The sequence below is a fragment of the Mustelus asterias genome, chromosome 17, assembly GCF_964213995.1.
Source record: "Mustelus asterias chromosome 17, sMusAst1.hap1.1, whole genome shotgun sequence".
Lineage (NCBI taxonomy): Eukaryota > Metazoa > Chordata > Chondrichthyes > Carcharhiniformes > Triakidae > Mustelus > Mustelus asterias.
The window spans coordinates 12,106,175-12,132,182 of record NC_135817.1 but is presented as its reverse complement, the minus strand read 5'-3'; the positions used below and the strand labels follow the sequence as shown (position 1 = coordinate 12,132,182).

The 26,008-nt window shown below is 43.9% G+C and overlaps 1 protein-coding gene across 3 annotated transcripts in view; it reads right to left on the bottom strand.

Moving 5' to 3' along the window:
* mcf2la (mcf.2 cell line derived transforming sequence-like a) overlaps positions 1–26,008 on the bottom strand; it is a 170,556-nt gene that overhangs the window by 132,825 nt on the left and 11,723 nt on the right. For all 3 annotated transcript variants that reach the window (XM_078232301.1, XM_078232300.1, XM_078232302.1), the window contains exon 2: positions 15,737–15,817. In XM_078232301.1, the coding sequence (XP_078088427.1) occupies positions 15,737–15,809 (73 nt within the window). In that variant the 5' untranslated portion in view covers positions 15,810–15,817. The remainder of the gene's footprint in view (positions 1–15,736; positions 15,818–26,008) is intronic.

Sequence of the window (26,008 nt, the reverse complement as noted above, 5' to 3'; positions counted from 1 at the left end):
CGTGTTGCCAGCTGTATTTGTAATCAGTCCTGACTGTGGTCAAAACTCAGAGCCTGGAACATATTTTCCGTTAAGGATCTACACCTTGATCAGAAAGGAAACCAGCACCCTCCCTGCAAAAATCTTCACACAAAAGATTCAAGATTCAATCCAAAGTGCAAAGTCAAAAAGAAAAAAAATGATTTGCATTTACACACCATCCAGACTTGGAAATATAGTGCTGTTCCTTCACTGTCGCTGGGTCAAAATCCTGGAACGTCCTCCCTAACAGCACTGTGGGTGTACCTACACCTCAGGGACTGCAGCGATTCAAGGCGGCAGCTCGCCACCACCTTCTGATGGGCAACGGGGGATAGATAATAAATGCTGGCCGAGCTAACGATGCCCACATCCCATAAATGAAGATTTTAAAATATGTTTAGTGTTTTTTTTACAAACTGTGGAAGACACAAAGCACTTTGCAGTGAATGAAGTACTTCTTGAGGGTAGTCACGGTTGTCATATTTCCTACGTTACAACAAATTTCTGCACAGTAAACAGTAATGGCTGGGTAACCTGTTTCAATGGGGTCGGTCGAAGGATGAACATTGTCCAGAGCACAGGAAAATTCCCCGGCTCTTTCCCAAAATATTGCCATAGAGTCTTTCACAGTCGCCTGCGAGGCCGAAGGAGCATTGATTTGATACAAGATGATACCTCTATGTGGCACTCACTCAGTACTGCGCTGGTGTGGCAGCCTGCATTATTATGTGCTCAAACCTCAGGGGATTCTACAATCAATAGAGCCTTTGTGAGACCACACCTACAGTATTGTGTACAGTTTTGTTCTCTTTACTTAAGGAAGGATATACTTGCTGTAGAGGGAGTGCACTGAAGGTTCACAGACTGATCCCTAGGATGGTGGGATTGTCCGATCGAGAGATTGAAGAGACTGGGTCTGTATTCTCTAGAATACTGCTGTGAGGCAGCAGCGCTAACCACTGTGCCACCTTGCCGCAATTAATAAATATGGAATTAAAAGCTAGTCTAACAGCGACCATGAAACCATTACCGATTGTCGTAATCTGCTTCACTGGCCTGGTCTGGTCTGTATCGGACTCCAAATCCACAGCAATGTGGTCGACTCTTAAATGCCCTCAGAAATGTCCTAGTGAGACACTCAATTACATCAAACCACTACAGAGTTTAAAAGGAATGGAACTGGACACCCAAATTGATCTAGGCGCGGAAAACGCCAACAGCAAACTCAGCCCTGTCAACACTGCAAAGTCCCCCTTTCCAAAATCTGGGGCAAAGAATCATAGAATCCCTACAGTGCAGAAGGAGGACTTTCGGCCTCGAGTCTGCTCCGACCACAATCCCACCCAGGCCCCATCCCCATAACCCTACTTATTTATCCTACTAATCCACTGGCACTATGGGGCAATTTAGCATGGCCAATCAACCTAATCCGCACATCTTTGGACTGTGGGAGGAAACCGGAGCACCCGGAGGAAACCCACACAGACACGGGGAGAATGTGCAAACCCCACACAGACAGTGACCCAAGCCAGGAATCGAACCCAGGTCCCTGGCGCTGTGAGGCAGCAGTGCTAACCACTGTGGCACCATGCCACCCCATCTGGGGATTGTGCCACAATTAGGAGAGCTGTCACACAGGCTAGTCAAGCAATGGCTTCACCACCATCACCATCCTTGGCCATGTCCTGGCCCCAGCCAGCAGACAGACTCTAGAGGGTGGTGGGGTGGCACAGTGATATTTCCTGTGGGCAGGCGCTTCTCTAGGAGTCCTCAACATTGACTGCAGACAGTATGAAGTCTCATAGCATCAATTCAACAAGTCCCCCCTCAGTCAGGACTCCTCCATATTGAACATCATCTGGAGGAAGCACTGAGCATAGCAAGGTCTTCAATGTTCATCACCAAGTGTGGCTCAGTAGCACCACAACAGACCGAGCTGGCCTGGTCCTAAAGGACATAGCTGCTAGGCTGGGACTGCGGCTGGTGGTGAGGGAATCAAGAGGGGGAAATCAACATGACCTTGTCCTCTATCTGTCATTGAGAGAAATGATCAATGCACACTCCATATGAATACGAAGTCCCGTGTTCAGATTGAGGATACCTCCCATCATGTTGTGTGGCACTACCACCGTGCTAAATGGGATAGACTTCAAACAAATCTAGAAATTGGTGAGTGGGCATCTATTAGGCGCTGTGGGCATCAGCAGCAGCAGAATTGTACTCAACCACAATCTGCAACCTCGTGGCCTGGCATATCCCCCACTCTATCATTACCACCCAGCCAGGGGATGAACCGTGGTTCAAAGAATAGTGCAGGAGGGCATGCCTGGAAAAACACCAGGCATACCTAAAATGAGGTGTCAACCTGAAGCTACAAAACAGGACTACTTGCATGCCAAACAATAGACAGAGATAAGCGATTCCATAACCAACAGATCACATCTAAGCTCTGCAGTCCTGCCATATCCAGCCATGAAAGATGGTGGATAATTAAACAATTCACTAAATGAGGAGGCTCAACAAATATCCCCATTGTCAGTGATGGAGGAGTCCAGCACATCAGTGCAAGAGATAAGGCTGAAGCAATTGCAATAATCTTCAGCCGGAAGTACCAAGTAGATGATCTCAGATTGCCTGTGTCTGATTGGTTCTTCTCTCGCAGTATTTTTATGGCAGGCCTACCTCAGTTTCTGGTCAATGGTACCCCCAGGATGTGAGATCCTTGACATCAAGTCAGCATTTGACCGATTGTGGCGTCAAGGAAACTGAGCAAAACTCAGGAGGGAAAACTCTCCATTGGTTGCAGTCATACCTCTGACAAGGGAAGATGGTTGTGGTTGCTGAAGTCAATCATCTCAGCCCCAGTTCCAAATGTTCGGAGAATTATAATTCACTACGAACATACACTTATCAACACAGTATTTTGTCAAACTGCTAACATTCTCTTTTGCCGGATATCACTTAAAATCTATGGTTCAGCACATACTTATTTCGAGAAGCAACTCATTCCTTCCAGATAGTTCAGAATGAGAATGGAGTGTCTGAGTAGATACACAATGCGTGGATGAAGGGTTAAGACTGATTTGTGCAAAAGGAAGTGTGGTCCCGGTATTGGGGTCAAATCTCAGGATTTTATTTGTTATAATCTTTAACGTCTTCTCGCTTAAAAATCACTGGACTCACTGGTGAATACTGAAGAATGCCATGGGTGCCTCCTCCTCTCCAATCTGAAGACGAGTGATGTGCCCCTTCTCCCTCCTCCACCTGCAGTCCTCTCCGCTGTACAATGTTGTGCAGGTCACAGCACATCTTGATCGTGCTGGACCCTCTTGCTGGAGAGGACTGAAGGATGTCCTCTATCCCTGTTCACAGTCACCTGAAGAACATCTTTAACATCCTGAGGGTTTGCTCGATGATTCTCATAGTGATCATGTGACTCACGTCGTAGCACTCCAGTGTCACATTGGTGGGGCTCCTCACAAGTGTCATGAGCCAGGTTTACAGAGGGGATCCCTTCTCTCCAAGCAGCCAGTCCTTTGCTTTCAGGGATGTTGGATGATCTCAGCTCAAGTTGTAACAGCTCCCAGGGAATCTGGAGCACGCCCGGATGAACCTCTTGTGGTTTCACACCAGCTGCACATTGATGAATAATATCCCTGTTGGTTTAGAAACACTCTTGGTTGTTGTGGCGGTGCTCGGATTGTTATGTACGTGCGCTCGATGGGACATCCTGTGCCTGAGGGAATCCAGTCAGAGGGGGCCATCCATAGCCCAATCAGTCTGGCTATTGACATCACAGGGGAAGTTTACATAATTTTGGTCCTGACAAACAAGCCTCGGGAAATTCCCTGGAAGCAGGTGGAGGGTGATGGCCACTTTTGCAACCACGAGGACCAGTTCCAACCAAGAGCAGATCTTGACGCCTGAGGTGGTGATTGTCCTTTTAAAGATGGTGTTTTTGGAGCAGCTTGTGACAGAGCCTACCAGGGAACAGGCAATTCTGGAATTGGTGATGTGTAATAATGATGTAGAGATGCCGGCGTTGGACTGGGGTAAACACAGTAAGAAGTCTAACAACACCAGGTTAAAGTCCAACAGGTTTATTATAAACCTGTGGACTTTAACCTGGTGTTGTTAGACTTCTTACAATGTGTAATGAGGCAGGCTTGATTAGGGAACTTAAGGTGAAGGAACCCTTAAGGAGCAGTGACCACAATATGATAGAATTTACCCTGCAGTTTGAGAGGGAGAAACTGGAATCAGATGTAACGGTATTGCAATTAAATAAAGGTAACTACAAAGACATGAGGGAGGAGCTGGCCAGAGTTGATTGGAAAGGGAGCCTAGCAGGGAAGACAATGGAACTGCAACGGCAGGAGTTTTTGAAAGTAATTCAGGAGGCACAGCAGAAATTCATCCCAAGGAGGAGGAAACATGCTAAGGGGAGGACGAGGCATCCATGGCTGACGAGGGAAGTCAAGGACAGCATAAAAGCAAAAGAAAAAGCATACAAAGTGGCGAGGATTAGTAGGAAGCCAGAGGATTGGGAAGCCTTTAAAAGCGAGCAGAGGACAACTAAAAAAGCAATAAGGGGGAGAAGATGAAATATGAGTGTAAGCTAGCTAGTAATATAAAAGAAGATAGGAAGAGTTTTTTCAATATATAAAAGGGAAGAGAGGAGCAAAAATAGACATTGGACCACTGGAAAATGAGGCTGGAGAAGTAATAATAGGAAACAAAGCAATGGCAGAGGAACTGAATAGTTACTTTGCATCAGACTTCACGGTGGAAGACAGCAGTGGGATGCCAGAGCTCCAGGAGAGTCAGGGGGCACAGGCGAGTGTAGTGGCCATCACTAAGGAGAGGGTTCTGGGAAAATTGAAAGGTCTGAAGATGGATAAATCACCTGGACCGGATGGACTACACCCCAGGCTTCTAAAAGAAATAGCTGAGGAAATTGTGGAGACATTGGTGGTGATCTTTCAGGAATCACTGGAGGCAGGGAGGGTACCAGAGGATTGGAAAGTAGCTAATGTAACACCACTGTTTAAGAAGACTGGGAGGCAGCAGACAGGAAATTATAGGCATGAAATTATAGTGCATGATAAAATAGGACTGAGTCAGCACGGCTTTGTCAAGGGGAGGTCATGTCTGACAAATCTGTTAGAGTTCTTTGAGGAGGTAACAAGGAAGTTAAAGGAGAACCAGTGGACGTGATTCATTTAGATTTCCAGAAGGCCTTTGACAAGGTGCTGCATAAGAGACTGTTAAATTAGTTAAGAGCCCATGGTGTTAAGGGCAAGATTCTGACATGGATAGAGGATTGGCTGACTGGCAGAAGACAGAGTGGGGATAAAGGGGTCTTTTTCAGGATAGCTTGCAAAGCTATTTTGTTTTCAAAGCTTGCAGAGGGATTTGGACCAACTAGAAAAATGGGCTAAAAAATGGCAAATGGAATTTAACGCAGACAAGTGTGAGGTATTGCACTTTGGAAGGACAAACCCAAGTAGAACGTACAGGGTAAATGGTAGGACTCTGAAGAGTGCAGTTGAACAGAGGGATCTGGGAATACAGGTGCAGAATTCCCTAAAAGTGACGTCACAGGTGGATAGGGTCGTAAAGAGTGCCTTTGGTACATTGGCCTTTATAAATCGGAGTATCGAGTATAAAAGTTGGAGTGTTATGGTAAGGTTATATAAGGCATTGGTGAGGCCGAATTTGGAGTATTGTGTACAGTTTTGGTCACCTAGTTCCAGGAAGGATGTAAATAAGGTTGAAAGAGTGCAGAGAAGGTTCACAAGGATGTTGCCGGGACTTGAGAAGCTGAGTTACAGAGAGAGATTGAATAGGTTGGGACTTTATTCCCTGGAGCGTAGAAGAATGAGGGGAGATTTAATAGAGGTGTATAAGATTTTGATGGGTATAGATAGAGTGAATGCAAGCAGGCTTTTTCCGCTGAGGCTAGGGGAGAAAAAAAACAGAGGGCATGGGTTAAGGGTGAAAGGAGAAAAGTTTAAAGAGAATATTTAGGGGGGGCTTCTTCACGCAGAGAGTGGTGGGAGTGTGGAATGCGCTGCCGGATAAAGTGGTGAATGCGGGGTCACTTTTAACATTTCATAGAATCATAGAATCCCTACAGTGCAGAAGGAGGCCATTCGGCCCATCGAGTCTGCACCGACCACAATCCCACCCAGGCCCTACCCCCACACATTTACCTGCTAATCCCTCTAATCTACGCATCTCAGGACTCTAAGGGGCAATTTTTAACCTGGCCAATCAACCGAACCCGCGCATCTTTGGACTGTGGGAGGAAACCGGAGCACCCGGAGGAAACCCACGCAGATACGAGGAGAATGTGCAAACTCCACACAGACAGTGATCGGAGTCGGGAATCGAACCCGGGACCCTGGAGCTGTGAAGCAGCAGTGCTAACCACTGTGCTACCGTGCCGCCCAAAGAAAAACTTGGACGGGTTCATGGATGAGAGGGGTGTGGAGGGATATGGTCCAAGTGCAGGTCAGTGGGACTAGGCAAAAAATGGTTCGGCTCAGACAAGAAGGGCCAAAAGGCCTGTTTCTGAGCTGCAATTTTCTGTGGTTCTATGGCAGCCGGTGACTAGTGGTGCGCCCCAGGGGTCAGTGCTGGGACCACAACTTTTCACAATATACATTAACGATTTGGAGGAAGGAACTGAAGGCACGGTTGCTAAGTTTGCAGATGAGAGGGACAGCTGGTATTGAGGAAGCAGGGGGGTTGCAGAAGGACTTGGACAGGTTAGGAGAGTGGGCAAAGAAGTGGCAGATGGAATACAATGTGGAAAAGTGTGAGGTTAGGCACTTTGAAAGGAGGAATGGAGGCATAGACTATTTTCTAAATGGGAAAATGCTTAGGAAATCAGAAACACAAAGGGACTTGGGAGTCATTGTTCAAGATTCTCAAGGTTAACATGCAAGTTCAGTCGGCAGTTAGGAAGGCAAATGCAACGTTAGCATTCATGTCCAGAGGGCTAGAATACAAGAGCAGGGATGTACTTCTGAGGCTGGATAAGGCTCTGGTCAGACCCCATTTGGAGTATTGTGAGCAGTTTTGGGCCCCGTATCTAAGGAAGGATGTGCTGGCCCACATCCAGGGTCCAAAGGAGGTTCACAAGAATGATCCCTGGAATGACAAGCTGTCATATGAGGAATTGTTGAAGACTCTGGGTCTGTACTCGTTAGAGTTTAGAAGGACGAAACTTCTTGAAACTTACAGGATACTGCGAGGCCTGGATAGAATGGACGTGGAGAAGATGTTTTACTAGTAGGAAAAACTAGAAACCAGAGGCACAACCTCAGGCTAAAGGGACGATCCTATAAAACAGAGATGAGGAGGAATTTCTTCAGCCAGAGAGTGGTGAATCTGTAGAACTCTTTGCCGCAGAAGGCTGTGGAGGCCAGGTCATTGAGTGTATTTAAGACAGAGATAGATAGGTTCTTGATTAACAAGGGGATCAGGGGTTATGGGGAAAAAATAGGAGAATGTGGATGAGAAAAATATCAGCCATGATTGAATGGTGGTGCAGACTTGATGGGCCGAGTGGCCTAATTCTGCTCCTATGTCTTATGGTCTTAAAGGGAACTGAGACATTAGCTGCAATAGGTCAGCTTTCATTCAGGTGAGGAGTTTAATAATCACCCGAGTTCCTGGTTAAACCCAATTCCATTTCCCTTGTCAATTTCCCAAGACCCGGTGGCATAGTGGCACAGTGGTTAGCACTGCTGTCCCACAGCACCAGAGATCCGGGTTCAATTCCAGCCTCGAGTGACTGCCAGTCTGGAGTTTGCACATTCTGCCCGCATCTGCATGGGTTTCCTCTGGATGCTCTGGTTTCCTCCCACAGTTCAAAGATGTGCGGGTTAGGTGGATTGGCCATACTAAATTGCCCCTTAGTGTCCAAGGATGTGTAGGTTAGGTGAATGAGTCATGGTAAATGTGTGGGGTTACGTGGATGGGGCGGGAGGGTGGGATGCTCTTTCAGAGAGTTGGTGCAGACTCAACGGGGTCTGCACTGTTCAGGATTCCATGGTTCTATAATTCTATGGTTTAGAGACTTTCAGAGTATAAATCTAGGCTGATATTAGGGAGATGCACGCCGGAATTTTACTGCCCTGCCCACCACGTAATTGGAGCAGGCGAGAGGCGGACAATGGAAACGTCCGTTGACCTAGGGTAGGATTTTCCGGTCTCAGGTCGAGCAACACCATAAAATCCCCCTCATAGTCTTTCAAATGAGACATTAAACCAAGGCCATGTTTACAATCTCAGGTGGATGTAAAAGATTCCAAGCTCACTGTTTGAGGAAGAACTCCAGAATTCCTGTCACAACTTGTCCCTCAGCCAAAAATCATTCAAATCAATTGGGGATTATTAATAAGAAATGCCTGCTTTAAAAGTCTAGTTAAACCTGCATTTTTTAGGTTAATTTTTGATCATCATAATTTGATTGGATCTGCAATTTTCATAGACTACCACATGTGGACTTCTCACGTCAGCTGAAGGTGTGGAGTACATTGAGTGACACACATTGGGGTGTCACAGAATAACTAAGAGGCTTAGGGAGAGAGACCACAGGTTCTCAAGCAGGGCACTGAAGGCCCTGGAGGAGGAGGCCGGGAAGGCGGTGGGGGGGCGGGGTTCTCCTACACCCACAATGGGAAGGAAGTCATCTCACTGCCCTATTTCTCTCTCTTGCAGTATTTGGTGCTGCTCTGTTTGGTCTCATTCCCTCCTCCCATCCCTTGTCCAGACCAGGAAGATAGCGAGATGGCCATCATCCTTTCTCCTTCTGACTCCTATAAAGGTAGTAAGAGTTTTAACAACACCAGGTTAAAGTCCAACAGGTTTATTTGGTAGCAAATGCCATTAGCTTTTGGAGCTCTGCCCCTTGGAGTGGATATCTGCTTTCAAACAGGGCATACAGAGACACAAAATCAAGTTACAGAATACTGATTAGAATGCAAATCTCTACAGCCAATCAGGTCTTAAAGATACAGATAATGAGAGTGGAGGGAGCATTAAGCACAGGTTAAAGAGATGTGTATTGTCTCCAGACAGGACAGCCAGTGAGATTCTGCAAGTCCAGGAGGCAAGCTGTGGGGGTTACCGACAGTGTGACATAAACCCAAGATCCCGGTTTAGGCCGTCCTCATGTGTGCAGAACCTATAAGGTAAGCTATAAGGAACCTATAAGGTAAGCAGCAGAGCAATTGCACGTCACAGGTCAAGACCTTCGAGAATTTACAAAGTAGCTAGAGTGTTGACGTCCTAGCAAAGTAACCCAAAATGTTTTCTGACATGTTGCAGAGGTGCTCTCCGAATCTCCAGCAGTAGGTGCACATGAGAAGGTAAGTGTGACTTTAAGAAGCACTCGAGATCCTCCACAACATACTCCCCACTCAGTTGGTCACTGTTGGGAGAAAGCATGAGGATAGGCACTTGCCATTAAAATGCTGGCAACCTCCAGATTGAGTATTAGTAGACATTTCCAGTCACTGTCAGTCTTTTAATCAGCACCCAGGTGCCAGTTCCTAGCACAAGCTTCAACTCCGTTATGAAGCTGGTTGCTCTGTATTTAAATGCGGCTAAACCACCAATTCAGCTCAAGACGTCTTGGCCAACTCAGAGGCTCGTTAGTGATGGGAAACGCTACTGAAAGAGGGATCAATTACCTGAGCCTTTATCTCCGCTGGTTGTCAGATCTTGCTGCACTTCCTACATTACAACTATGTTGACGGTGAAGAGTTTTGGTGCAGTCCAAGGTGCGAGCAAATGTGTATCTGGTGGAAGGTTCAGGAATGATAAGAGCTTCCCTGCACTGCAGGCAATTAATTCTCCTCAATCTCATCCAGGAATACTCCAGGATGTCAATTAAGAACTCAGTGTATGTACTGTCAGCATGCATGGTGCAGTGTACACATGGAAACAAAAGAAGCTGGTTGTCCATATTCTAATGTTTTGCTATGCATTGTTTAAGTGGAATGTAAAGGACCAGAATTTCTTGCCTAAATAATGATTATTTATTTACATTATCCATCCATTCTTGTGACAAGGAAGATACCCCACATATTGCAAAAGTTGGCCAATCTGCATCATTCTGTAGGTAGCCACAGCTAATTATCAACCTCCCTTTGTGTTTCATGACGTTGCTATAGTTGCACATTATCTGGTAATTAAATTTGCCACAGAAAGTTAGGGACAGCACTTCAAAGCATAAGTACATGCTTGATGACATGATTGGTGTATCTGCAATGGCAATCAACCCTCCTGAAGAGAGTCTCACTCCTATACTTGTAAACTGTTCTTAGAGATTTTGAAAATGTCAATTTAAAATGTTGTAAACTTCTTCATACTTGGTACGAGGGAAAGGCAAGGGAATGGCACTAAGCCATGATGCTTGCTTGGTGTGCCAGTGCAGACACGATGGGCCAAATGGCCTCCTTCTGCACTGTAACAATTCTGTGATTGTCCTTTCTGTTCTTCATGGAATCTTTCTTTCTCCCTCATCGGCCTCAATATTAAATCTCTAGGGTAAGAACGTAAGAAACAGGAGTAGGCCATTCAGCCCCTTGAACCTGTCCTGTCATTCAGTAAGATCACTACTGTCACAGAGACTTTGGTCAGGGTGGTTCTGATGCTGTGCCTGGAGAGATTCGAACAGGGCTCAGCGGGAATGATGAGCAAGGTTCTTGAAGGCAACAAAATGCTCAAGGACTTTTGGAGAAGAAGGAGGGACTGGAGATGGGGTGGTAGTTTGCAAAGGCAGAGGGTCAAGTATGTTTCTTTTGAGGAGGGAGCCAACGGTGACAGTTTTGAAAGAGCGGGGGATATGCCTCTCTATTTAAATATCAGTTCACGTGCAGACCAACAAGGGAATTTTCAGCACTTTAGGAATAGCATCAAAAGGTGAGGGAATGGTTAAACAAATCGATAGCTGCAGAAGTATCCTCACAGTGGATGACAAATGCTGGGTAGGCAAGAATTCAAAGTTATCAATCTTTCCAGTGGCAGCCACAGAAGGAAGTGGAATTAGAAGGTGTGGATGATGGAGCAAAGGATGGAGCGTTCGGAGATGGCCTTCTCAGGCGATTGAGACCATGGGGGTAGAGAAACCAGAGCAGATGACAAGGTCAAGGGTGTGACCATGAATAAGAACATAAGAACATAAGAAATAGGAGCAGGAGTAGGCCATCTAGCCCCTCGAGCCTGCCCCGCCATTCAATAAGATCATGGCTGATCTGACGTGGATCAGTACCACTTACCCGCCTGATCCCCATAACCCTTAATTCACATAGCAGTGGGCTTTAGAGAGGCCAGTGAGAAAGAGGACGGGAGTGGAGACGGATATTGATAATAACAGGGTCAGCATGGTGGCACAGTGGTTAGCACTGCTGCCTTACAGCGTCAGAGACCCGGGTTCAATTCCAGCCTTGGGTCACTGTCTGTGTGGAGTATGCACATTCTCCTCGTGTCTGCGTGGGTTTCGTCCGGGTGCTCATGTTTCCTCCCACAGTCCAAAGATATGCAGGTTAGGTTGATTGGTCAGGCTAAGTTGCCCCTTCATGTCAGAGGGACAAGCAGGGCAAATATATGGGATTACTGGGATAGGCCTGGGTGGGATTGTCAGTACCAGCTCAATGGGCCGAATGGCATCCTTCTGTACTGTAGGGATTTTATGAACATGGATCAGGAGTCACTCAATGCAGGGGTTATAGTAGAAATAGAGCTGGGATATTGTGGTGAAAAACTCAAGGCGGGGTTGGGAAGGCACAGTGGTAACCAATGAGGATTTCCATGATAGATGGGAGGGCTAGGAACAAGGGGAATGCTTGAAGGGAAGTACAGACTGCCAGAGAGACACCAAGGTGCAACTTAGTGATCAAGCTACATTGCCACAAAAACTTTGGAGGAACGGCTGGTGGGAAAGCTTAGATAACACTGCAATGAAGTTACTGTGAAAAAGGTTAATCAATGTATTCACCCACAATCAGTGAATAGAAGGAGCCTTGTTCACGAGGGAATGAATGTTCTAGAGGGAAACATGAACTTGGGCCAGAAATGTTGAACAGGTGGCAGAGTCCAAGTATGAGTAGGGCAGAAAGGCCCCCATAGCTCAGTGGGCAGGCTGATCAGTGAGAGAGAATAAAGCAGGTAGTTGATGTCTCTGTTCATGAAGAGGCAAAGACCTTAATGAGTCTCCCAGGGAAGTGTGTTGGAATGGTCAAGTCTATAAGTTAGAAAGACATAGATCCTGGTTAATGGTAAATATCACAATTCCCATATTCAAAAATGGGTGACAAGAGACAGGAAAGCACAGGATATCAGTCTTATAATGATAGAACTGATCAACTTGGTGTTCCAAGTGTATAACAATAACCTAGTTATAGCATGGACTTGATTAAAGAAGAAACTTGACCTCCTTAACCTTGGCGACCTCTGGAGGAAGTGACAACCCAAGTGGACTGTGGGAATCTATGATGTGGTGTACCTGGATTTCACCTGCAGAGACAGCAAAATTATTTCTTGTAAGGGTGAATCCAGAGCATGAGGAGCACAAATGTAAAATTAGACCGAGGTCCTTTAGAAGTGAAATTCAAAAGCATCTTTTCACGCAATGGGAAGTAAATTTGGGAACGCTCTCCACCAAAACACTTTGGATACAGAAGCAATTAGACAGTTCAATACCAAGAATTTGTTTTGGGAAAATTTTTCAAGGGATATGAAACAAAGGCTGGAAAATGGAATTTGAGGTGCAGATAGCCATTATCAGACTGTCAAACTGCTCCATTCAGGAAGAGTCTGGTTTGATTTCCCTTTGCAACAATTTCCCAGTCGTCTTCTGTGAAACAGAAAAAACCCTTCCATTACAATTAGCTTTCCATTTACCTTTTACTTCTTAGCTGTTCATTCCCATAGAAACCCCATGACCCATGGGCTGGTAAAAACCTGCACTCTATATTGCGAGACGTCCCTTTAAGAATGAAATGTGCCGTGGAGCATTTGAAAGAGGGTTAGTTGGTGTTCTGATTTTATCATTAGATTCCAAGAAAAACACTTGCAACCTGGGGCTTCTCTGGGACTGAACGGCTAAGAAGCAAAGATTGACTAAAAAATTAATTATTTTGGGAAGGTGTTTCTGTTTAGCTGAAGGCGAATGGGAAATTGGTGCAGAGAGAGTACAAGCAATGTAACAATTTGACAGTCTTCGAACAGTTCCTGGAGTTGAAGCAGGTCTCTGAGAATAGAGCAAGCCTGTGATACTGTATGCAATATACAATTGAAAAGAATAGGTCACTGAAGCGAGGGATTGATTGACTAGACAATACCCATTGCTGCTGCTGAAGTGGTGCCAGAGCCCCTGACCGTTAAAGGGGTGAAACGAGAAAGTTTCTGGGAGTTGCCTTCAGGACTGTTGCGACATAAGTGAGCGAGAATTCGTAGACGCGTGCCTTGTTGGTGGTAACTGGGAACTCCAGTTGGTATATGGCAGCTGGTGAATGTGACCCATGGGCTGAATCAATAAACATTTACCAATGGAAGGGAAAAATAAACAATTCTATTCTATGATGTTACCCAATTGTGCTGATTCATAGAATATAGGAAGTCAGAGATCCTCCAAAATGAGGCAGGGTTGGATATACTGCGAGAGCGCCTGTCATACCATATTTGTATGGGAAGTAATAAAGAACAAAGAAGAACAAAGAAAATTACAGCACAGGTACAGGCCCTTCGGCCCACCAAGCCTGCACCGACCACGCTGCCTGACTGAACTAAAACCCCCTACCCTTCCGGGAACCATATCCCTCTATTCCCATCCTATTCATGTATTTGTCAAGACGCCCTTTAAAAGTCACTATCGTATCTGCTTCCACTACCTCCCCCGGCAACGAGTTCCAGGCACCCACCACCCTCTGTGTAAAACATTTGCCTCGTACATCTCCTTGAAACCTTGCCTCTTGCACCTTAAACCTGTGCCCCCTAGTAATTGACTCCTCTACCCTGGAGAAAAGCTTCTGACTATCCACTCTGTCCATGCCTCTCATAATCTTGTAGACTTCTATCAGGTCGTCCCTCAACCTTGTTCCAATGAGAACAAACCAAGTTTCTCCAACCTCTCCTCATGACTAATGCCCTCCATACCAGGCAACATCCTGGTAAAGTAATGTAAGTGCTTGTAACCATGTGAGGTGTAGCTTTGTTGTATCGACTATTTAAAGCAACTTTTACCTTTTTATTTGAAATATCATTGCCTATTGATTAATGTTTTAGTTAAGTTGCTCCAGGTTGATTTGTTACAGTGAAAGTTTTAAAAAGTGAAATAATGTCCAGCGGTTTTCCTTTCATTGGTGTTGTGGGGATTCCTTTCATTTTTAAAAATTATATCAGTTTCTACGAGGATCGTAACACTATTCCTGTTCTTACATTACAATTTGATCAGTGAGCAAAATAAAGGATAAAATGCAAACATGGTATGAAGACACAACGATCTTAGAATCGTGACTTGGGTTGCAAAATATCTCCCTAAACTTGGCAGGTTAATTTGATTAACAAAATATCCCACCAATGTTTACCTAGTTACCAATCATACAGAGCAATGCCTTCCAGTGAAACACCTGCATCCTGGGCTGATAATTTGCAGATCTTAACAACCAATCAGCATAATGATTCATTAGAAAATGCATAACACACTGGACTTCATTTTCGACCCAATAATATTCTCCATGGTCATTTTCTAACGGGTACATTCAAGATATCTCAAAACATACATAGTAGATAGGAGGAGTAGGCCATTCAGCCCTTCATCATGATCATGGCTGATCATCCAACTCAATAGCTGATCCCACCTCCCCCCCCCCTCACCCCATATTCTTTGATCTCTTTTAGCCCCAAGAGCTATATCCAACTCCTTCTTGAAAGCATACAATGTTTGGCCTCAACTGCTTTCTGTGGTATAGAATTCCACAGGCTCACTACTCTCTGGGTGAAAAGATTTCTCCTCATCTCAGTCCCCGTATCCTCAAACTACGACCCCTGGTTCTGGACTCTCCCGCCATCAGGAACATCCTTCCCGCATCTACCCTGTCTAGTCCTGTTGGAATTTTATAGGTTTTGATGAGATTTCCCTTCATTCTTCTTAACTCAAATAAATATAATCCAAACTGACTCAATCCCTCCTTATATGCCAGTCAGAGTTTCATTAACTGATGAAACTGGCTAATGCTGATCATGTAATGGCCAAATCAACAAGTCCTAACCATCAAGCGTGAAAGGGAGAAAAGATTCAGCAGCAAAGAACAACCCACACTGGCCCTCCCCTCTATCACCATAACTCTGCATTTATCTCGGTTAATCCACCTAACTTACACATCTTTGGAGTGTGGGAGGAAACCCACGCAGACACTGGGAGAACTTGCAAATTCCACACACAGTCACCCAAGACTGGAGTCAAACCTGGTTCCCTGGCGCTGTGAGGCAGCAGTGCTAACCACTGTGTCGCCATTGCTTAATAACCAGCTTTTGGAAGTCAACTTGGTATCGCTACATAGTGTAGTATTCCTAAATGGTACCTCCTCATCTTGAAGCACAGAAAGGAACAACAATCCGAGTTTAGGTATCACAGATTTCGATGAGACAAAGGCACCATGAGGAAATGATAGGTGAAGTAAAACAGAATTTGTACCTGATCGAATGGCAAATTGCTTGGCCAGCTGTTCGGTGATCTCAGCAGCGTATACAGGACTTTCTTGCTGCATGATTTCATCTGTAAAAACCAAACAGAACAACAGTGAGCATCAATTCTTGGTGAAATTGAGAAAAGTCTGGTGTTCCTTGCACCCAGAATAATTAATGACACAAGCATTGCATTATGCTGCAGCTTTTGATCATTTGTTGCAATCCCCAAAGGGACCAATAATTTTTTTTTTTTTTAAAAGAAACTCATAATTTCAGTTAATCGCTGAAAAAAATCACACATCAAGTTTTCAGATTTTAAACATTTACTGTAACAAAATGACCAAAAACACTAAGCTAAACACTTTCTTTGTAGGCAAGGTATTACTTTAAACCACAGAACGGAATAATCCCTTCTTATTCCTTGCCCAAAGAAATACACTCCACAGGTATACATTACACTGCCCTTCGTTCAATTTTCCCAGAATTAATCCGAAGTGATTCTTAACTCCTGAGGGTTTATTGTTTTCTTTCCCCAGCCTTGGAACTTGCAATCTTAGAAATGTCTTTCACAGCGAGGTTTTCTTTTCTCAGAGACTCTTCCTCCAGCCTAAACTAGATTAATCTATCTAGTATTTTAACTCCCCACGAAGTTGGTCTTTGCAATCTGAGCCTAACCTTCCATCTGCATCCTGCGCAGCAAACCGCAGAGACTTGTGTTTTTACCTCTAGCAGTTCCCTCCCTCCCAGATCCAGTTGCGATGCAAAACACTGCCTGTAATATTCAGTGATATTCTAGGAAAGCTTGGATTCTGATCTTTACAATAACTTCCTCTGCATCCTTCCCTATGACAACGTGAATCACATGGACCTTGTACCTAGGTGTAAATATTAACTAGCTATCCTTGAGATCACAACTCTCTTTCATCTTGGAATGATATGGTAAGTTGAAAGCACAACCCAACATTCTCAACACTTTTCTGGGACTTTGGAGAGTCTCAGTCTCCTGTGCTAACTCACAGGCCACTGCCGTTGTCTCCAAGCATAAACCCCTTGCACTTTATTTCCAGTAGAACAATCTAATCCTTCCTTTGGTCTCCAACAATCAAACCACGCAGCCTTACTGTCAGGGGGATTTCAGAATAGGTAACATGACCCTTTCATTTTACCTTAAATGTAAAGGCACAATCAAAATGTAGAAGTCGTATAAACTTCAACTGTAACACATTACAGAAAGATAATGAAATATTTGTTTGACATATTGAATAATTACATAGAATGTACAGCAAGAAACAGGCTCAGCCAGTCCATCTTGATGTTCATGCTTCATATAAGCCATTTCCTAACTTTCTCATTTAACGCTATCAACACGACACTGTCAATTCTCTCTCATATATATTTATCCAGTCACTGCTTGAATGCTATCAATTGCTACTATTCACCACAACTGCTCCTGTTCATAGAATCCTTACAGTGCAGAAGGAGGCCATTCGACCCATCGAGCCTGCACTGACAACAATCCCACCCAGGCTCAATCCCTGTAACCCGACATATTTACCCTACTAATCCCCCTGACACGAAGGGGTAATTTAGCATGGTCAATCAACCCAACATCTTCACACACTGTTGGTAGAAAGTTTTACACTCTCACCACTCGCTAGGTAAAGACATTTCATCTGAATCCACTATCCCTTTTCTTGAGGCCATTTTATAGTGTAGGCCTTTAATTCTGCTTTTTTGCTCAAAGTGGAAACACTTATCAAAACCTTTCGTCATTTTAAAGACCGCTTGTTCAAATTTTTAGGATAAGCGTAGCCACGCAGTATCTGTATCATCTTTGTAAACCTTTCTGTACCCTTTCCAATCGCCTTCATATCCTTTCTGTAATATGCCAACCAGAATTTTACACTGTACTCTCAATGTGGTCCAACCAAAGTTCATAATAAGTTTAGCTTCACTTCCCTAGTTTTCATTTCTATCCCTCTAGGATTAGAACCTGGTGCTTGGTTTGGTAATTTTTTTGAATGGCCTTATTTACCTGCATCACAACTTTTGGTGATCTGTATATATGCACCCTAGATCCCTCGGCCCCTCTTCCCCATTAAGCTTCTTATTTTACAAGTAAAATAAAATTTGTTTGTTTCTCTTACCAAGACGTGAACTTCAATCTTATCTAGGCTAAAATTAACGTGACAATATCTGTCCATTCAGAAAGTTTATTTTTTAAAATTTGTTGCAGTCCTCCTCAAGTGTTGCAAATTCCTCGCAATTCAGTATGGCCCACAAGTATAGCAATTGTGTTTTTGATTCTAAAGTTAAAGTTTATTTATTGTTCACAAGTAAGGCTTACATTAACACTACAATGAAGTTACTGAGAAATTCCCCGAGTCGCCACACTCCGGTGCCTGTTTGGGTCAATGCACCTAACCAGCACGTCTTTCAGACTGTGGGAGGAAACCAGAGCACCCAGGGAAACCCACACAGGGAGAACGTGCAAACTCTAACAGACAGTGACCCAAGCCAGGAATCGAACCCGGGTCCCTGGCGCTGTGAGGCAGCAGTGCTCACAGTGTGCCACCATGCCACCCACTCTATGTTGCGAATATAAATTGCGAACATCAGTGGTCCCAGCTCTGAACATTGTAAAAACTCCACTTCCCACCTCCTGCCAGTCCGAATAGCTGCTCTATCCCTAACCTTGGCCAGGACACCTGGCCCTTTGTCAAAAGTAGATTATCCATGATAAATTCCTCCTCAATGTCCAAAGATATGTAGGATAGGTGGATTAGCCATGGACAATGCATAGGGATATGGGGAGAGGATGCAGGGCAGGGCCTGATTGGAAAGCTCTTTCAGATAGTCAGTGCAGACTCGATGGCTGAATAGCCTCCTTCTGTATTGTAGGGATTCTAGTGCCTGGTAGTCTTTTAGCCAGCTAACTATCCATTCTGATAACTGGCTCATAAACTCTGCACACCTTTCAACTTGGTGACACAGCAAAACAAAAAAATGTTTTCTCACCTTCAAATATAAATAGTGATGAAGGGAGTTAGGAAAGAGGTGAAAGAAATGGTGAACAAGGTGAGTAAAAACATGGTGAGGCTGGAGGAGGGGAGGAGTATGTGTTGTGAGGTGAAGAGGATGGAGAGGTATGCTATGATGAGGGTAAGAGCAGAGAGTGTGGTGATAATGTATGCGGGATTAAACAACACAGGGGAGGTAGAAGGAGGTGTGGAGAAAGTAATGAGGTGTGACGAGAGCGAGGGGGAGGCATAGTGAGAAGGTACAAGGGGCAGAGATGTGTGAGAAGAGTGATTGGAGGTGAAAAGAGAGAGAAAAGGAGATGTGCAAAGGACAAAGAGCAGAAGGCACATGTGGACAGTACATGGTTGCCAGCAGTGGAGGGATAGGTTGTTTTGAAAACAGTGCAAGGGATGTGCAAGTTATACAAGATGCTTAGGAGGGAAATTACTTGTAATTACTAACAGTAGCTCATGTTGAAATGTCACAGGAGGAATTGTTTTTGAAGTGCAGTGACCATTCTCAGGCAATGCACCTCTCACCACTGCAGTGGTAAGATGTGCCAAACAAGACTCAGATAAAGGACAAGTTAATCTGGTCTGGGTGTTGTTGGTTAAGACATGAATACTGACTGAGAATTCTTGCTCTGTCAAATAGTGGCCTCTTGTCCTCAAATTAGACCACACAGGCAACCTTTGGGCCTTCGAACAGTTATCAATCTGTATTTAGCTCACATGCTCAGAACCTGGTATGAGACAATTGTCGTGTCAATAAAGATTAGCAATGATTTATTAAGATACAGAGAGTTGGTGTGAGAGCTTCACATTGAGTGTTATTGTAACTGTGCTTGGAAGAACCTGTCAAGTCAATGAAATGGCTATTGAAATATAACTACATTATCAGCTGTATGGAAATGAAGTGATTTCTGGCTCTTGTGAATAGCAGACTGACATCATGGGTCAAGAAAAGTGGCAAAATCACCCATCAGCTCCAAGCATGATACTTTCAAAGTCATGTTTTGTAACAAACTGAAACACAGCAGAACATAAAACAGACTAAATACTCCATTATATAGCATGTGCAAATGTTCTTCAAATATCCCAAAGCCTTAAAGTACACAGCAACATGTTTAACAAAAGAAATTACAAGATAAATACAAATAAGGACATGCATTCCACACCATTGTAATCAATCCATCCAGGAAAAACATGACAGACTCCACCCTGATCCAAACGATCACAAGGTTTTTGCCTGATGTTGCCTAACCAGAGTCATTCTCAGACGTTCATCACTGGTCAAATTAGACCATAAGATCAGAAGATGCAAGGGCAGGATCAGGCTATTTGGCCTAACGGCTCTGCTCCACCACTGAGAGAAGATGGCTGATCTGATATAATCCTCAACTCCACTTTCCTGCCTTATCCCTGTTATATATTTAAAAGGGTCACATGAATGCTTTCAGAGCTGATAACATGCTTTAATTTTAGTTACTCTCTACAGGCAATCTGTTGTTGTTAGTTTTGAATCTGTGTCTGCAAATCACATCTTTTCCTTTTGTGTAAAACCACAAACCCTAATATGGTTAGGACATTACAGAAAGAAAACTGGCAACGAGTCAGGATTTTGTTTAGTCGAGAACATCTAGAAAAGATCCCAAGTAGAAGAAAAACTCATTATGGGTCCCCACACTTTGAATATTAGAAGGTTGGGGAGAAACAACAACAGGATTAAAGATTGAAGTGCCAGTGCAGGAAGACAAGAAAGAAAAAAACTCGGCCTTTTTTCCCCCGATAAGAGAAGATTCCAGGCAGCATCTGGCATATTTGAAAAGAGGTATTCTTTAATGTATGGCTCTCTTGGGGGAAAAAATACATTCAAATCAACAGTCTCCAGATTAAAAAGGGGAGTACTGGGAAGAGAGTAAAAATATATACTGAGCGGTCTCGAATTGCTAGTGCCTGAAAGAGAAACAATGGGTCAATTTGGATCCATGGGGTCTTTCAATTAAGAAAATTAATCATGGAGTATTTTCAGTGCTTTGTACAAGCAAATAAAATTTCAAACAAGTTGCTCATACCAGTTTTTCTCAGTACAATAGGAAGTAAAACATTCAATTTGTTCAGATGCTTGGTTCATCCAGCGAAGCAAGGAATCAAATCTTGAGATGACTTGACAAGATCCTTGAAGAACATTACTCTCCAAAGCCACTGATCATCGTGAAATGGTTCAGGTTCTACTGAAGGAATCAAGTGGAAGATGAAAACATTGCTCAGTTTATGGCAACCTTAAAAAGACAGGCACAAAATTGTCAGTTTAGTGGAACGTTAGAAGATTCTCTTTGGGATCGTCTAGTTTGTGGACTTCAAAAATGAGGCTATCCAAAGAAGATTGCTTACTGAACATGCTTTGACTTTAAAAACAACAGTAGATATCGTAGTGTCAATGGTACTAGTTGAAAAGAGGCTTCAAAATTTGGTACAGGAATGAAGATCCACAAGTTGGGAACTGCCCACAAGTCATCAAAACTGCAACTTGCATGTCACAGATGTGCCAAAATGGGTCATTCCACAAGTGAATGCTGGAGCAAGGATAATCAGTACAAGAATTGTGGTAAAATGGTTTACATTGCAAAATCTTGTTGGGCTAGTTCAGAAGATGATTCTGGATAACTTCAAGAGGAAGTACAAGTTGTATTCTACAAAAATATTTTACAACATGGAAGAAACGAATTACGAAGAACCGAATGTCTGGAAATATGATGGAGTTCCAACGGAACGTATTATCCATACAGGGTGAATCACATAGATCCTGGGTGATTCCAAAGTTAAGTGGACAACCTATTAGGATGGAGGTTGACACTGGTGCTGCTGTATCTTTAATTCCTGAGACTACATACCAACAAAAGCTGAAGCATTTTCCCTTAAAACCAGTGGATGTGGTTTTAAGGATGCACATGGAAGAAATTGTGCCATCATGGTCAACAGAGTTGAATGGTCAAATAGAGTTGCCTCTCCATGTGGTCCATGGTAATTTTTGAGCTCTATTTGGAAGATCATGGTTGGAGAAGATAAAACTTAACTGCGGTGCTGTCAACAGATTGGTCAATACAAAAACAGACCGACAGCACCTTCTGAATAAATATAAGAATGTATTAAAAAAAAACACTGGACTCACTGAAGGGAATTCAAGTGAAACTCAAGATAAATGTCAATAGTCAACAAAAAGGTCTCAAAGCAAGAATGCTGCCATATGCAATTCATCCCAAAGTCAAAGAAGAATTAGTATGGCTTGTTAACGCTGGTGTATTAGAGCCGGTTACAATGAGGGACTAGCCATGATACTTTTCATGAAACCAGATGGTTCAATTCGTATTTGTGGTGATTTTAAAACAACCATAGAGTTATTGTTGTGTGCTGATCAATATCCACTTCCTTTAATTGAAGATTTGTTTGCTGGGTTATCAAGTGGGCAAAAATTCATAAAGATTGATTATTCCCAAGCATATTTACAGATTAATGTAGCCGCTGAATCATGACCATTGCTTATAATCATTACTCATAAAGGTCTTTTGTATTATAAAAGATTACCTTTTTGATTAACATCTGCACCATCCCTACTCCAAAGATCAATGGACCAGCTTTTGAGTGGTCTCCCTGGTGTACAATGTTACCGGGATGATGTTCTAATTATAGGGTCCAGTGAACAAGAGCACTTGAATAAGTTAGAACAACATTGGAACTACTACAAGTACATGGTCTGCATATCAAGAAACGTGACCTTTTTCAGAATTCAGTCCAGTATCATTGGGAAAATGACAGAAGTTAAGCTAACTAGCCTATAGTTACTAATTTTTCGGTTTTCATTCTTTTTTGATTAGAGGTGTTGCATTGGCAGTTTTCCTATCCTCTGGGACTTCTAGAATGTAAGGATTCTTGGAAGATTACTACCAGTGCATCCACGATCTGTGTAGCTACTTCCTTTAATATCCTGGGATGCAACTCATCAGGTCCAGACAGCTTATCGGCCTTAAGCCCCATTGGTTTTCTGAGTACTTATTCTCTAGTGATAGTTATTGTATTTATTTCCTCCCCCTTTTTGCCTCTGGATTATTTAGAATTTATGTTATTAGTACCTTCCATTGTGAAGACTGAAGCAAAGTATTTCTTTAATTCCCCTGCCATTTCCTGGCTCCCGATTATATTTTCTCCAGTCTCATTTTCTAAGGGGCCAATGTTTATTTTCGCCTCTCTCTTCCTTTTTATATAGTTAAAGGAGCTCTTACTATCTATTTTTTTTATTACTTGCTAGTTTAGCCTCAGTTTATTTTCTCCCTTTCTATTATTTTTTGGTCACCTTTTATTGGTTTTTAAAACTTTCAAAATCTTCTGGCTTACCACTAATCTTTGCCACTTTCCTTTAAGTTTAATAATACTTTTGACTTCCTTGGTTAACCATGGTTGATATATCCTCTTCCTAAAATCCTTCTTCCTCACTGGGATACAACTTCATTGTGAATCATGAACTACTTTCATGGCCTCAAAATAAGGAGTAGCCGATTTAGGACTGAGTTGAGGGGGAAACTTCTTCACCCAAAGGGTTGTGAATCTGTGGAATTCCCTGCCCAGTGAAGCAGTTGAGGCTACCTCATTGGATGTTATTAAGGCAAGGATAAATTTTTGAAAAGTAAAGGAATTAAGGGTTATGGTGAGTGGGTGGGTAAGTGGAGCTGAGTCCAAGAAAAGATCAGCCATGATCTTATTGAAAGGTGGAGCAGAATCGAGGTGCCAGATGGCCTACTCCTGCTCAGAGTTCTTATGTCCTTATGAAAGTTTGCCATTGCAGCTCAACTGTATTTGCTGCTAAACTCCTTTCCCAATCCACTCCAGCCACTCCTTTGTAATTACCCTTATTTAATTGTAGCACAGTTGTTTCTGATCCAGGTGTCTCACTCTCAAACTGAATGCTAAATGCTACCATGTTATGGTCACTGTTTCCTAGGGGATACATTACAAGATCAAAAATGAGCTGATCCCTGGTTGGATCCACAACATATTGTTCTAGGAAGCTATCCCAAATATACTCTGTGCATTCTTCCTTATAGCTACCTTTGCCACTTTGATTTTCCCAATCCACATGAAAATTGAAGTCACCCACGATTAATGTACTGCCTTTTTTACATGCCCTCATTATCTCCTGATTTATTCTCCGTCCTACATTATAGCTACTGTTAGGGGACCTATAGATTACTCCCATCAATGTCCTTTTCCTCTTGTTTTTTTTAAACCTCAACCCATATGGATTCTACATCTGCTGATCCAAGATCATTTCTTGCTTTCATTCCTATTCCATCTCGTACTAACAAAGCTATCCCACCACCCTTTCCTTCCTGTCCTTACGAAAAGTCATGATGTGGAGGTGCCGGCGTTGGACTGGGGTAAACACAGTAAGAAGTCTAACACCAGGTTGTCTAACAACACCACAGATCCGACCAAAGAACACACCTGTCAACTCAACACTCTGATCACGACCTTTGATCTGGACCTTCAGAACACCCTCCGTGCTCTCATCCCACGTACTCCCCGCGTTGGAGATCTCTACTGCCTCCCGAAGATACACAAGGCAAACACACCCGGCCGTCCCATCGTATCGGGCAATGAGACCCTGTGCGAGAACCTCTCCAGCTATGTCGAGGGCATCCTGAAACCCATTGTACAAAGAACCCCTAGCTTTTGTCGCGACACTACGGACTTCCTACAGAAACTCAGCACACACAGAGCAGTTGAACCAGGAGCATTCCTCGTCACAATGGATGTCTTGGCACTCTACACCAGCATCCCCCACGATGATGGCATTGCTGCAACTGCCTCAGTACTCAACGCCAATAACTGCCAGTTTCCAGATGCAATTTTACAACTCATCCACTCCATCCTGGACCACAATGTCTTCACCTTCAGCAACCAGTTCTTCATCCAGACACATGGAACAGCCATGGGGACCAAATTCACACCTCAATATGCCAACATCTTCATGCACAGGTTCGAACAAGACTTCTTCACCGCACAGGACCTTCAACCGATGCTATACTAAGGAGAATTAATGCGTGGCTGAGGGACTGGAGCAAGGGACAAGGATTTGGGTACTTGGATCATTGGGACCTCTTTAGGGGCAGGTGTGACCTGTTTAAAAAAGACGGGTGGCACTTGAATCCCAGGGGGACCAATATCCTGGCGGGAAGGTTGGCTAAGGCTACTGGTGAGACTTTAAACTAGAAAGGTTGGGGGGAGGGAATCGAAATGAGGGGACTGAGAGCGAGGAGGTTAGCTCGCAAATAGATAAGGAATGTAGACAGGGTAAGAGGGAGGTTAGACGAGTGAGGGAGAAGGGAAGTGCTCAGGCTGAAGGTCTGAGATGTGTCTATTTTAATGCCAGGAGTGTAGTGAATAAAGTGGATGAGCTTGGAGCGTGGATTGCTGCTTCGAATTGTGATGTGGTGGCCATTACGGAGACTTGGATGTCTCAGGGACAGGACTGGGTGCTTCAGGTGCCGGGTTTTAGATGTTTCAGGAAGGACAGGGAGGGAGGCAAGAGAGGGGGGGCAGTGGCACTGTTGATCAGGGATAGTGTCACGGCTGTAGAGAAGGTGGACGCCGTGGAGGGACTGACTACGGAATCTCTGTGGGTGGAGGTTAGGAACAGGAAGGGGTCGGTAACTTTGCTGGGTGTTTTCTATAGGCCGCCCAATAGTAACAGAGATGTTGAGGAGCAGATGGGGAAACAGATCCTGGAGAGATGTAGGAATAACAGAGTTGTCGTGATGGGAGATTTTAATTTCCCAAACATAGATTGGAATATCCCTAGGGCTAGGGGTTTGGATGGAGAGGAGTTTGTTAGGTGTGTCCAGGAGAGTTTCCTGACACAGTATGTGGATAAGCCTACTAGAGGAGAGGCTGTTCTTGATCTGGTGCTGGCTAATGAACCTGGACAGGTGGAGGATCTCTCGGTGGGTGAGCATCTTGGGGATAGCGATCATAATTCTATCTCCTTCACGATAGCATTGGAAAGAGATAGGGTCAGGCAGGCTAGGAAAGTGTTTCTCTGGAGTAAAGGGAAATACAGTGTCATCAGGGAGGAAATTAGACGGGTAAATTGGAAGGAGGCATTCTTGGGGAAAAGTACCGAAGGAAAGTGGAGGATTTTCAAGGAATGTTTGTCTGGAGCTCTGCATGACAACGTTCCGATGAGACAGGGGGGTGTTGGTAGG